This window comes from Camelus bactrianus, chromosome 3, assembly GCF_048773025.1.
Source record: "Camelus bactrianus isolate YW-2024 breed Bactrian camel chromosome 3, ASM4877302v1, whole genome shotgun sequence".
Taxonomy (NCBI): Eukaryota; Metazoa; Chordata; class Mammalia; order Artiodactyla; family Camelidae; genus Camelus; species Camelus bactrianus.
In genome coordinates, this window is record NC_133541.1 from 27,478,673 (window position 1) to 27,491,897 (window position 13,225).

General features: G+C 34.0%; 1 protein-coding gene across 5 annotated transcripts in view; it reads left to right on the top strand.

Moving 5' to 3' along the window:
- NIPBL (NIPBL cohesin loading factor) overlaps positions 1-13,225 on the top strand; it is a 175,427-nt gene that overhangs the window by 160,826 nt on the left and 1,376 nt on the right. For 3 of the 5 annotated variants that reach the window (XM_074357167.1, XM_074357187.1, XM_074357175.1), the window contains 8 exons: positions 1,097-1,270; positions 1,623-1,813; positions 3,698-3,805; positions 4,287-4,487; positions 7,610-7,756; positions 9,378-9,652; positions 11,383-11,557; positions 12,870-13,058. In XM_074357167.1, the coding sequence (XP_074213268.1) occupies positions 1,097-1,270; positions 1,623-1,813; positions 3,698-3,805; positions 4,287-4,487; positions 7,610-7,756; positions 9,378-9,652; positions 11,383-11,557; positions 12,870-13,058 (1,460 nt within the window). Of the gene's footprint in view, positions 1-1,096; positions 1,271-1,622; positions 1,814-3,697; positions 3,806-4,286; positions 4,488-7,609; positions 7,757-9,377; positions 9,653-11,382; positions 11,558-12,869; positions 13,100-13,225 lie in introns of all 5 variants that reach the window. The other 2 variants (XM_074357185.1, XM_074357180.1) reach the window with 2 other exon arrangements.

The following is a 13,225-nucleotide window of genomic DNA, read 5'->3' on the forward strand; positions in this document are numbered from 1 at the left end:
TTTAAATCTTAATACCTTATTCCTCCTTCATCCCTTTTAGGAAATTACATACAACAAAGATAGTAAACATTACAGATACTACTTACTAGTGAGTTATATTGGTGCAGGATTGCCATTAAGTCAGATGTGTACCTTTGAATATTCAATCTGGACAAATGTTATGTAAAGTGGCAAAAACTAATAGTGTTACATCTAATTCAGAGAACAAATAGTATGAATTTTAACTTAAAGAAGCAACACTATCCAGAAAATAGTGCCTCTAGGCCAGTTAACAAAAGATTTTGCCTGGGCCATAGTTACCCTGTGTGACCTTGGGCTAGTTGCATGATCACTCTGTGCTTTGAATTTAGTTTGTTATTTGGCATCAATAATACTTGCTGTCATCAAGGATCTTCATTTTATCTCACATAAACATTTTGTACAAATAAGTGTGGATAATATTATTTTGTAGCTGTTAACTTGTGATTATAGAATTCAGCATTGTGACTTCATTATAATGACATGAGAAATAAATAGAAGATATTTTTAGCTTTACTTTGTTTTAGGATTATTCTGTTTCATCAAATGGATGGATTTGTATATATGTACATATATTTTAACAACACCAACGTAGGACCTTCTGCTAGGGATCTAAAAAATGTTTGCAAACATTACCTCTTAAATCCTGAAAACATCCCATTGAGGTAGGTGGGTGGTAAATATTATTGTCCCCATTTTACAGATGGAGAATTGAGGCACAGAGAGATTATTTGACTCACCCAAGGTCACACTACAAGTCAGTGGTGGAGCCAGGAATAGAACCCAAGACTCCTGACTCCTAATCCACTCCCCTAGCCACTAGGCCCTGCTCCCTCAAGGTTTCCTCTTGTGTGAAATTCCCCTTTGAAATGCAATTTCTTGTTTTTAATTCATGGGGAAAGAAGTACCTGCTCTAATACTTCTCTAGATAAGGCCACCAGCATATTCTTCCAGTCATTTTAAGCTTTAATTTTTGAAATAAGGACCTTTTTATATATAATTTATCAACATTTTCACTAAATGTTATATTTAATTTTAATATGAATATATCAAGAGGTTTTTTTTCTCTCTTTTTTAGGATTTGCCTTTATTCAGCATCCAAGTCTAATGTTTGAACAAGAGGTGAAAAATCTATATAATAATATTTTGTCTGATAAAAACTCCTCAGTAAATTTAAAAATACAGGTGTTAAAAAACCTCCAGACCTACCTACAAGAAGAAGATACACGTATGCAGCAGGCAGATCGAGACTGTAAGTGAGAACACATTTTCAGAATTGACTGTGTGGCTGCAGTTAGCATACTCTGTGGCTCTTTTTTAAACTAGATCTGTGAACTTCCTTATCTATTACATGAAGGAGTTCAGTTAGATAAGAATCCTTCATAAACTCCGGTTTGTAAAATGTAATATATGTGCTGATGTTAACATTTTGACAGAGGGAGAGGGATTACAGTTTCCATCAGGTCCTCAAAGGAGTCTCTAACAGAGATAACAACAACAAAAATTAAGAATCATTGAACCAGCTATAACATTTTGTGCTTTTGGTTGTGGCCTAATTTGGTGCATTTAGTAAAGTTAATATACATGTGTACTTCCTTTTGTAGGGAAGAAGGTTGCAAAACAGGAAGATTTAAAAGAAATGGGTGATGTTTCCTCAGGGATGAGTAGTTCCATCATGCAGCTTTACCTCAAACAGGTGCTTGAGGCGTTTTTTCACACCCAATCAAGTGTACGCCACTTTGCCCTAAATGTCATTGCATTGACTCTAAACCAAGGTCTTATTCATCCAGTTCAAGTAAGTATGTTTTATAGCAACAGTAGTTACTAAAAGAGCCAAATTTATTGTTATTTGAAGACATTATGATTAGAGAATAAGTAGTTCTTTATTCCTCTTGGTTATTATTTTTGGCCCAAACTCTTAAGAATCTAAGTTTTAGTCCGTCTCTTAGGTTATCATTACTGCAAAATACCCATATATTCATAATGTTGTCTCTATTAAACAAACTTCCAATTTATATCTGTAGGATGTGTATTCAGAATTATTTCTTCTAAGTAGAGATGATAGATTCATTTTAATTCATATTGACTTTTATCCCTAAGAACCAGCAGCATGTAATGTCAAGAAAGTTAACTGGGTTAATAATCTAACTGTTAACACAGGGTAGATTTTAGTCTGCAGAAAAATAAACTATGTAATCTGAACTCAGTTCATCTTTAACTGGAGGTAACATCAACTGCCCAACACCTCAGAACACTGATGCGTGGACTAAATGATGTACTCAAGACATATTAGTACTACTGAGGATTGGCAGCTAATGCTGATATAGTAGTATTTACACCATCTCATGTGTTTAGGAGAGTGCCCTAGGCTGCAGAAGTGAATTTATTAGATAACCAAAGCCTGTGCCCTTTAAGATTTTTACTTTGGCTGTATTTTGTGGAACTTTCCCTAAAATATGCTGTATGTTATTATGCCGTGTTCCTCCCTGTGTCCTGAAACAAAGCACACTAACGAGTATTTAGCCTGTTCTTCATGAGTCACGGTTGTCATCAGCAAGATCACTTGGCAGTACTTGGTTGAGACTCAAATTTTTTAGATACTTAGGGTTCTTTGCTGGTACTCTAAATGGTCTGAGCTGGTTGTGCCTTTGTTATATCTTCTTATAAACTTCCCTTTCAAATTTCACACTAATAAAAAATATTTCAAGAGTGGGGCAATAAACTCCTTTATAGTCTTCACCTATATTCACCATTTAACATTTTGCCACAAATTTTCTCTCTTTCTCCATTCATATACTTTTTTCTGAATCATTTGATAGTAGGTTTCATATATCATGATTTTTTTACCTCTAAACACTTCAGCATATATTTTTTAAGAACAAAGACATTCTCTAACAAAACCATAATGCAGTCATTCAGGAAATTTAACATTGATACAATGTTATCTGATATATAGTTCATTTTCATATTTTGCAAGTTAAGCTAATAGTATTTTTTTATGGACTTTTTTCCAGGATTTAATTTGTGATGACTCATTTCAGTTGGTGCCGTGTCTACTTTTTCAAAGTTTTTTGTTCGTTTGTTATTGTTCTTGTTTTTCTGGTTTCCTCACTGCTCTCTGATTCAGATTTACTAAACATAGTTGTGGTGTTTCTTTATAAGTGTACAATGAGTATGGCTGTTACCAAATTAACTACCTATTCAACTGTCTGATCATTGAAGCCATATCTGAAGTCAGCTTTATGGAAAAAAAATTATATTTTTCTAGTTTTGAGTATGGAGGACAAATTGCTTTTTCTCCAATATTATCTTTACTCAGAAAATTCAGTCAGGTTTGAAAAAATCATTGGATTGTACATTTGTAGTATATATCAAAATCTTAAATGGATATTTTTAGGCTGGAAGCCCGTTCATTTTAAAGAACCTTAAATTCACAGTGAAATTGTTTAAATTTCACCACATCAGTAGTTTTGCTGATGCTCCAGGCTTTTTTGCATTAGACTAAATCTAAGCGAAGATTAATAATTTTTAAAAGAACACTAAAACACGGCATTAATAGGAAGGCCTGTAAAGCTAAATTCATGTAGCCCAGATACACAGCAAGTTTTAATGTATGTCAAGATATATATAGAGCTTTTACTACTGTGATGTCTTACAAATTCTTTGTTTTTATTTCCAGTGTGTACCATATTTAATTGCTATGGGCACAGACCCAGAACCAGCTATGCGGAACAAGGCTGATCAGCAGCTTGTGGAAATAGACAAAAAATATGCTGGATTCATTCATGTATGTATATTTTAATTGTATAACCTAAATTCAAACATCTTTCTCTGATAATGTTTCTTTGGCAAATGTCCTGTTCACATTCGTATTAGAATAAAATATTTTGTTTAGTATCCACTTCTAAACATGCTACTAGGTTTGTCTGCCAAGGTGTCTATTCTTGTTTCACACTAACTTACGACTGAGCTGGAGATAACAGTCCAGCACATGTGCCGGACTAAATATCCAGGGACGCATGGGTTCTGTTTCCTATTGCATGATCTTAGCAGTGATGGCTCCTCTGGGTCTCCCTTTTTTCTTCTGTGAAGTGAGCAGTTTGCAATAGATGATCTTCAAGGTTCCTTCCAGCACTTGGATTCTATGATTTTTATTATTTTAAATAAAACCATATAATGAAGTTAGCCTTGTAGTATAATGCTCAAAATTATATTTTTAATTTGACTTTCAATTTCCATGGCAAAAATAAGGCTTTTATTGATTTCAGATGAAAGCGGTGGCTGGTATGAAGATGTCTTACCAGGTGCAACAGGCAATCAACACATGCCTAAAAGATCCTGTAAGGGGTTTCAGACAAGATGAGTCCTCTAGTGCTTTGTGTTCACACCTTTACTCCATGATCCGTGGAAACCGCCAGCACAGACGAGCCTTTCTAATTTCTTTACTCAACCTCTTTGATGACACAGCAGTAAGCATAACAAACTTATTATTTTAAGAAAATAAATGTTCTATGAATTTTATGCCTAATGTAGTCAACATTTTTAAATATTACCATTTTAGTAAATAATAGTGACTGTATTAAATGTGTGTTTCTTTAAGTCTATGTTAATTATAAGGTATGCAGTCAAAATTGAAGGGGAAGTTTTTTATGAGAATAAACACAATGAGGGATAAAGTCTAATTGTGTCACCATACTCAATATCTTATAAGCCTTGATAGCAGGTTCTCGAAGCATACCTTTAAATAAGCTAAGTTACTAAAGTCTCACTTTTGGGGATAGATTTGATAGATGGAGAGAGCGAGAGAGAGAGATTTCACTTGTTTTTATCACACTCAAATATTGTTAGAGTAACTGTTTTAGGTTTTTGGCTGCTAAGATCCCTACTTACTCAATTTGACCTCTTTAATGAAAAGCCCACTTTTGTGTAATTACAATTTTGACCCTTTGGGCTACTGCACAAGTTGCATTGGCCAGGCCCATAAGGCAAGAAAAATGAACATCCTGTTCTTTAAGCTTTCCTCTTAATTTATTCATTTTACATAAATATTTATTCAGTATCTGCTACATGGTAGCCATTGTGCTAGGCGATGAAGATAAAATAGTAAATAGGACAGGTGTGGTATCTTTCCACATAGATCTTACCAATTAGTATAAGTGTGTAAAGCTTTAAAAAGAAAAAAAAAATTTTTTTTCTTACTTTAATCACTTGGTAGCTTGACTTTGTTGTTATTCCAACACCAGATTTTTTTCAGTAAAGCAAAATTAAAATTACCAGAATGTAGATACCTTACTAGACCTCTTCTTTTTAATACTACATGAAATTTTTGGGTATATGATCTAGCAAATAAATATTACAAACATCTATTTCAGAAATACTTGGAATATAATTTAATCATCACAAGGGCCATCATCATCATATCATCATCAGTATTAAGCTTTCATTATGTGTAAGACATTTTGATAGGAGTACAAAATGGTATGATAATATTCTCTTATCCTCATTGGATCTTATCTCCAGGTGGGAGGATAGGACACAAAATAAAGGAAATAATAGTTAAAGGTTAGCATAATCCAAGTACCAGGTGGTTTGTATGGATATTACTCTAGTCTCTGCCTCCTCCTTGAGCTTCATTCCTACATGTTTTCATTGCCTGCTGTTCTGTCACCTCAGCATGTGAAATGTTAAACTGGAAATCAGCTCTCATAAGGTAGTGCTTTCATCTGACCACCTCCAATAAAGGATGTCAGAGGAGGAACAAATCACTGAAGGCCTAGGGGGATTAGATAAGATGGATCTACTATTTAAGGCAGGGATAAATGCATGAATAAAGGCACAAAGATAGAATGTGTGGGAAATAATGAATAGATTGTTATTTAACTGCAGAAGCAAGGTCATAGTGAGGCATGGTTCATGGAAGATCTTGTAGACAGTGGAAAACTGTTTAAAGTGTCCAATACAGTGATGAGGACAGGTGTGGAAGATCATTTTCGGGACACAGATTTTTTTAGCATTGTGTTCACACTGAAGGTAGTAAGGGATTGATCTGTTATGATGACAGTTGGAAAGAAAAGAATGGATAGTAGAAAAGGAAAGGAAGGAATGAATTAAACGAGACTGTGAGAAGAATAGCAAAAGGATAACTGGATTATTTTTGTTCTCAGCACCTAAGAGAATAATAGAATGTTGCTAAAAGCATTTGAAAAGGAGTTGATTTGAGAAGGAGATAGAACAGGAATAGTCAAAGAGCTCAGAAGAGAAAACTAAGGAAGAAGGTTTCAGGAAGGAGGGGTGGGTAACAGTGTTCAATGCTACTGAGAAGTGGAGTTAGATATTTGGCAGGCAGAAGCAGCCAAGCAGTGAGGGACAGAGCATGATTTTAGTTAATAAAAGACTGGTAGGGAAGACATGGGAGGAGCCGCTCTAGGCTATTCTTTTAAAGAAGTCTGATTTTTAAAAGGAAGGAGCAATATAAGACTTTATGACTAAAGTTGAAGAATTTCAGAGTTTTAAAAAGATTTATTCAGAGTAGTCCTGAACATTTTCAGTTTGAGAGGAAAGTGTGTGTGTGTGTGTGTGTGTGTGTGTGTGTGTGTGTAAAATGTTCAAACTAATAGATGAGGTAGGGTTCTGTGTCTGCATTTCCCCAAATTTAACATGTAGGTGTAGATATATATTTAAAAATAAAAAGTAGAATGAGTCTCGTGATAACGAATAGCAAGTTTATTCCATCTGTCCTATGGGTTTTTTGTTGTTGGCTATTGCTGCTGTTGGATTTTATGTTGTTTGGACAGCAGAAGAGAGAGAGTAGGAAGGAGTGTTTTTAATTGCTATTTTTTCTTTTTCTTTTTTTTTTTAAGCTGTAAATATTTTTAAGGAATTTTAATATTAATATATCTTTCTATTTATACTCTGTATGATCACAAAATGCTGAAATTTTGTTTGTTACTTCTTTTTAAAGCAAACGGGTAGTAATCATAATTTCTCCCTTAAATTTTGCTTACCTCCAGAGTTTTTGTGGTGTGAAACTGTGGTAGCACTGTCAGAATGACTCTGATGTTCTAAATTATGTTTATATAGGAAACTGACAGTTGTTTTATGAGTACATGAACTTTGTTTTTTTTTTTAACCCACATATTAGTACTATAGTTACCACTTACTTTTGAGGGCAGAATAGTAACTGTGTGTAACTGATCTCCATATGGGTTAAACTCTTAGAAGCACAAAGACAAATAATTATGAATTCATATGTATACTTTCTGATGTGGTATGGATTTATCATATATACTCTATATAAGAAAACTTTAGGAACTCCCACTTGGGTGCACTAAAAAATTTCACCTCTTCTTAAGGTACCATGGTTTAAGTCATTATGAAATCTCTTAAAATGGGTTTAAGATTATTCTATAAAATCCATTTGTCCCCCCCTCTCCTTTTTTCTTCCCTCCGTCTCTGTCTTCCCTCTCTCTCTCTCTTTTTCTGAAACATTAACTGAGGTGAAAGTGCCCTGTATTATTTTTTCTAAAAAGGCTTTTTGGATGGATTTCTAGATTATCCACTAAACATGTGTACCTTTTTTTAAAATTTACAGAAAACAGAAGTGAATATGCTCTTGTATATAGCAGACAATCTAGCCTGTTTTCCATACCAGACACAGGAAGAGCCGTTGTTTATAATGCATCATATAGACATTACACTCTCAGTTTCTGGTAGTAACCTACTGCAGTCTTTCAAGGAGGTAAGTTACACACATTACTATTCTTAATGCATCTTTCAGAGTGCAGGCATGCTATTTTCACTGTTTTGTTTCTCATTGTTCTTCTTATTCTTTTCACAGGTATATAAAATCTTTCTAAATGAACTTACTGAAATCTGGGTAGTGCTTGAATTGGGGAGAGGAAGTGGGGTGCCATTTCATTTCTGTTAAGAAAGACTTTTAAACCATTTTACTTCAGATCACTTAGGTGGAATTTATATTTATATACACACATGACACACATACATATATGGATTGTTCTGTTGATAGGTCATCCCACTTCTTTATTTCTCTCACTTTAAGCACTGACCTTAAGTGTTTGGTATCCATTCATATATTCATTTAAACCCCATTTTAAAACACTTCGCTATTTTATAAATCTGGTAATGATGTAGATAATAATAGTATACCTGAGCAGATACAGATATAGTAAGAAAACACAGAAAATTTGTAATGCTGTTGATTTCCTGATCCCTGAACTCCAGCATCATAATGGAGCTGGCATATTGTGTGCCCAAAATCTTTACTAAGTTTCTTGTTGTGAACTTTATGTCTTTTCTTTTATAGTTTTAGGAGGAAATGTAATTGGTTTAATTGTAAAAGCACCTGGTGTAGCCCAGGACACACAGTAGGCACTCAGTGCATTCTTCATAAATTAATTGGAATATTTTCATGTGCCTGACGATATAAGCAGATACCTCATCTTACAGAATTGTAGTGCTCAAAACTCAGTGTGGTTAAACTTGTAAATCAGGGGGATTAATACCTAAGGGTTGGAATTACAGAGGTATCTAAGCCCTTGCTACTTGAAGTTCAGGCCAAGACCGTTAGCACTGGTCTCACTTGAGAGCTTCATTAGAAATGCAGAACCTCAGGCCCCACCCTAGACCTGCTGAGACAGTCTGCATTTTTAACACAATCCTTAGGTGTTTAATGTGCACATTACATTTTGAGACGTTAATAATTTCCTAGGAACTTGAGCCATCATATTATCTTATTTTTACTTCACTTACTGTTGTGGATATACTTGTAAATGTTTCTACTCTTTTATTTCTTAACAGTTAAATTTTGAATATTGCTTTGTAAGCTGGTCTTTTCAGCCTCCTGAAACCAGCTGACTTTGTTTCTTTTTAATAGCTGACAGTTTCATAAAATACAAAGAAACAGAATTTAAGTTTAAGAAAAGATGCACATCTTGCTGTGAAAAGTTCTTAGTTTGACAGAAGCTGGGGGAGTTCAAGCCTATTATATTTTCCTCAGTTAAATTACAATTACTGCTTTTCGTCTAAAATGATTTAAATTAATTTATCTTTCATTACTCTGCTGTAAGAAAGTTGTTTCCTTAGAGTGATATTTCAGAAGGGTTTGGGGAGGGTGACTCAGTGGTTGGAGGGGCGTATTTTAGTTAGTCTTGAACCTAATTTTTCCTCCATGGGTTACATCTCCAGTTGTTTATGGAAAATCAGAGGGTTTCGACATACAAGATAATAATTTAAGGACACTTTTGAAGCTGTTGAATGGAGCATATGTATATTTGTTAGTGGTATTTTGTTTTTATTATTTTTAAACAGAATAATTTCCTTTTTTTTTTTTTTTTCTTCAGTCTATGGTAAAAGACAAAAGGAAAGAGAGAAAATCATCTCCTGGTAAGGAAAATGAGTCAAGTGAGAGTGAAGAAGAAGTCTCCAGGCCTCGGAAGTCCCGGAAACGTGTAGATTCAGATTCAGATTCAGATTCAGAAGATGATATAAATTCAGTGATGAAATGTTTGCCAGAAAATTCAGCTCCTTTAATTGAGTTTGCAAATGTCTCCCAGGGTATTTTATTGCTTCTGATGTTAAAACAACATTTGAAGAATCTCTGTGGATTTTCTGATAGGTAAGTTTCCATAAGCAGTGAGAGAAAAAACTTTGCTCTGTTCGGAGAATGAACAAATATGAAACCCAGTTATGACTGTATGCTGAATTTAATATTAAAAATGCCCCTTTTAAAAAAGGAGTTTGTTCCTTTTTATTGATTTATAGTATTTTGTTTTATAATATACCATAATTTGTCCATGCTGTTATTGAAGAGAGGAAAACAGAATTTCTCTAATTGGCAATAATGCATTATAAATCAAAGGATTTATTTTGTTGATTTCCTTAAAAAATGGAGAATTAGACTAATCTTAAGATGGATTGCAAATTTAAGTTTTTAAAGAGAGCTATAAATGAAGAATAAATGTAGACCAACTAGGCCGAGTTCTGGCAGACCCCAGTAGTCTTTAATGTACTCTATAAAGTAAGATATAGAAAAGTACTAATAAATGAGACTGCCTTGTAATTTTACCTACCATTAGTCACTATAGGTATCTCTTTTCTGCCTGTACGCTTGGAATTTTGGACAGTTTTTCACATTCATTGAAACTGTATGAAGTCAAATGTTCATGGGGACAGATAATGAAATGAGTAGAGTGGACCTGGTAGAAGATCAGTGGCAAAATGGAAATAATATGGTTCATCTGAAGGGGTCAGATATTACTCAGATGTTCATCAACTGGTTGCCACCGAAGAGGGTGGGCATAATGTGGCTATAGCTTCCTTTTTTTTTTTAAGAGAAGCTAGATACGCCAGATTTTAATGAGAAATATCTTGATGTTAAATGTTGGCAACCACAGGCACACCTTGTTTTATTGCACTTCTCTTTGTTGCACTGCACAAATACTGCTTTTTTTCACAAGTTGAAGGTTTGTGGCAACCCTGTGTCAAGTCTGTCGGTGCCATTTTTCCAATAGCAGTTGTTCATTTTGTGTCACATTTTGGTAATTCTTACAGTATTTCAAGTTTTTTCATTTTTTTATGTTTGTCATAGTGATCTGTGATCAGTGATCTTTGATGTTACTATTGCAAAAAATTATTCACTGAAGGCTCAGATAATAGCATTTTTTAGCAATGAAGTATTTTTTAATTAAGATATACATTGTTTTTAGATATAATGCTATTTGCATATTTAATAGACTACAGCACAGTGTAAACTAACTTGTATATGCACTGGGACAAAAAATTCATACAATTCTCTTTACTGCAATATTTCCTTTATTGCAGTGGTCTGGAGCTAAACCTGCAGTATCCCCAAGGTATACTTGTAATGCAGAATAATTTAAAACCTTGTAAGGTCTTAGAGTAGTGCTAAGGAGTTGGAAGGATTTTTAAACAGTTGTTAATAATATGAAACAGGTTTGTAAACAATCATTCTGGCTGCTGTGTAGAGAATGAATAGTTGGGAGTCAAAAAAGTAGAAGGCGGTAAACCAGTTAGGAAGCATTGAGTACTTGTATTAAAACTGTCCTACAGTCATAATCATGGTGTTAAAAATAGACATGGGAAGCTACTTTCATTGAAATGAAGTCTCTATTCAAGACAAATAACAACAGAAATAAGAGAATATTATTCTTTTTAATCTTTGTCTTTATTTCCCTTTTTAAATTATATTTTTATATACAATTTCACTGGTTGAAATCTGTATGACAAGAAGTTTAATTACAAGTAAATAAAATTTAACTAGAATCAATTTAAATGTAAATGTCTGAAAAAAAATTTTTAATTAATGGTTTTATTTCCCCAAAACAGTAAAATTCAGAAATACTCTCCATCTGAATCTGCAAAAGTGTATGATAAAGCGATAAACCGAAAAACGGGGGTTCATTTTCATCCTAAACAAACACTGGACTTCCTGCGGAGTGATATGGCTAATTCCAAAATCACTGAAGATGTGAAGAGGAGTATAGTAAAACAGTATCTAGATGTGAGTAGTAAAACCAAAACGTATTTCCTTCTGATAATGGCTTTTCTGAAAAGTCAACTTCTGGGGTGGGGAGATAGCTACCTCCATTATATTGAAGATAAGCTTCATGAACCATCACCATTATTTTAATGAGTTACTTTAAGAATACCTTTCTTATTTAACTCACTGCATCATAATTATTTTTTCTTAGGAAATACCAGCCCAACACTAATTTTATTTTAGCAAAAATGAAGGTTTTTAGGCAAATGTTAGGAAAAAGCTATGCCCCATATACGTAAATTTTTAATTCAGTGGATTATATGGTTTATATTTCGTAAAAGGAAAAACCATGAAAAGTCGCCCTCCTGTCCTCTTTGGTCATTGTGTTCTTTTCCCCTCTGGCGGTCAGTGTTACTACTTTTCCATGTGCGTGTGTGTAAAATGTGCTTTTAAAAATGTCTTTAAGAATAGGCAAATTCAGAGAGACAAGAAATAGAATAGAGGTCACCAGGGGCCGATGGAGAGGGGAGAATGGAGAGTACTGAATGAGTACAAGATGACTTTCTGTGTGGGATGATGAAGAAGTTTTAGAAATGATGGTGGTGGTTATTGCACAACATTGTGAATATACTTAATTCCAATGAATTAAACACTTTAAAATGCTTAAAATGGTAACTTTTGTGTTATATATATTTTACCATAATAAAATTTTTTAAAGTTTTAAAAAATGTTTTGAGACTGTCCTAAAAAGTGAAAATAAAGTTAATTTTAATGTACTTAAAGCAGGTAGCTGAACATAGCTTAATAATGATTTTTTGATCAAGAATGTAACCTCCACAGTGGTTTTCATATCATTCATAGACTGCGAATTTTATACTCTAAAGTTGAAAATTATTTTAGTTCTTCTTTAAAATTCTTTGACATCTTTTGCTTCCTCTTGTATCCTCTTATCTTGGCAGAGAGCAGAGGGGTTAGAAAATTTTTAAATGTCTATCAGTAATTATTAATCACTTAGCTACTTGATGACTTAGACCAGGGTCAGTAGAATCTGGTTTATGGGAAAAAACTAGCCAACTGCATGTTTTTGTAAAGTAAAATGTTATTGCAACAGCCATGCCCATTCATTTGGGTATAAAACCACTATCTGACTCTACAGAAAATGCTTGCCAGCTTGGACTTGGACAGTAGCTAAAGTCTGTTTCACCCACATCAAACTACATCCATGGAAAACATTTAGGGAAAAAAATGTAAAAGCAAGAAAAACACTTAGGAATTTGACAGTTTTGTTTGAAATATTTGCTTAAAGTTCTAAATTAATATCTAATTTTCATAGTTCAAACTTCTCATGGAACATCTGGACCCTGATGAAGAGGAGGAAGAAGGGGAAGTGTCAGCCAGCACAAATGCTCGGAACAAAGCAATTACCTCGCTGCTTGGAGGAGGCAGCCCTAAAAATAATGCAGCAGCAGAGACAGAAGATGATGAAAGTGATGGGGAGGATAGAGGAGGAGGCACTTCAGGGGTGAGGCGGAGGAGGAGTCAACGTATTTCGCAGCGTATTACGTAAAATGATTTTTATGTGCTTATACATGTCAGTCTATTAAATGTACACCAAGTAATGTAATACTTATGAGAGACAATATTTTGTAGATATTCTCTACTTAACCATTTATACATCCTTTTGTAGAA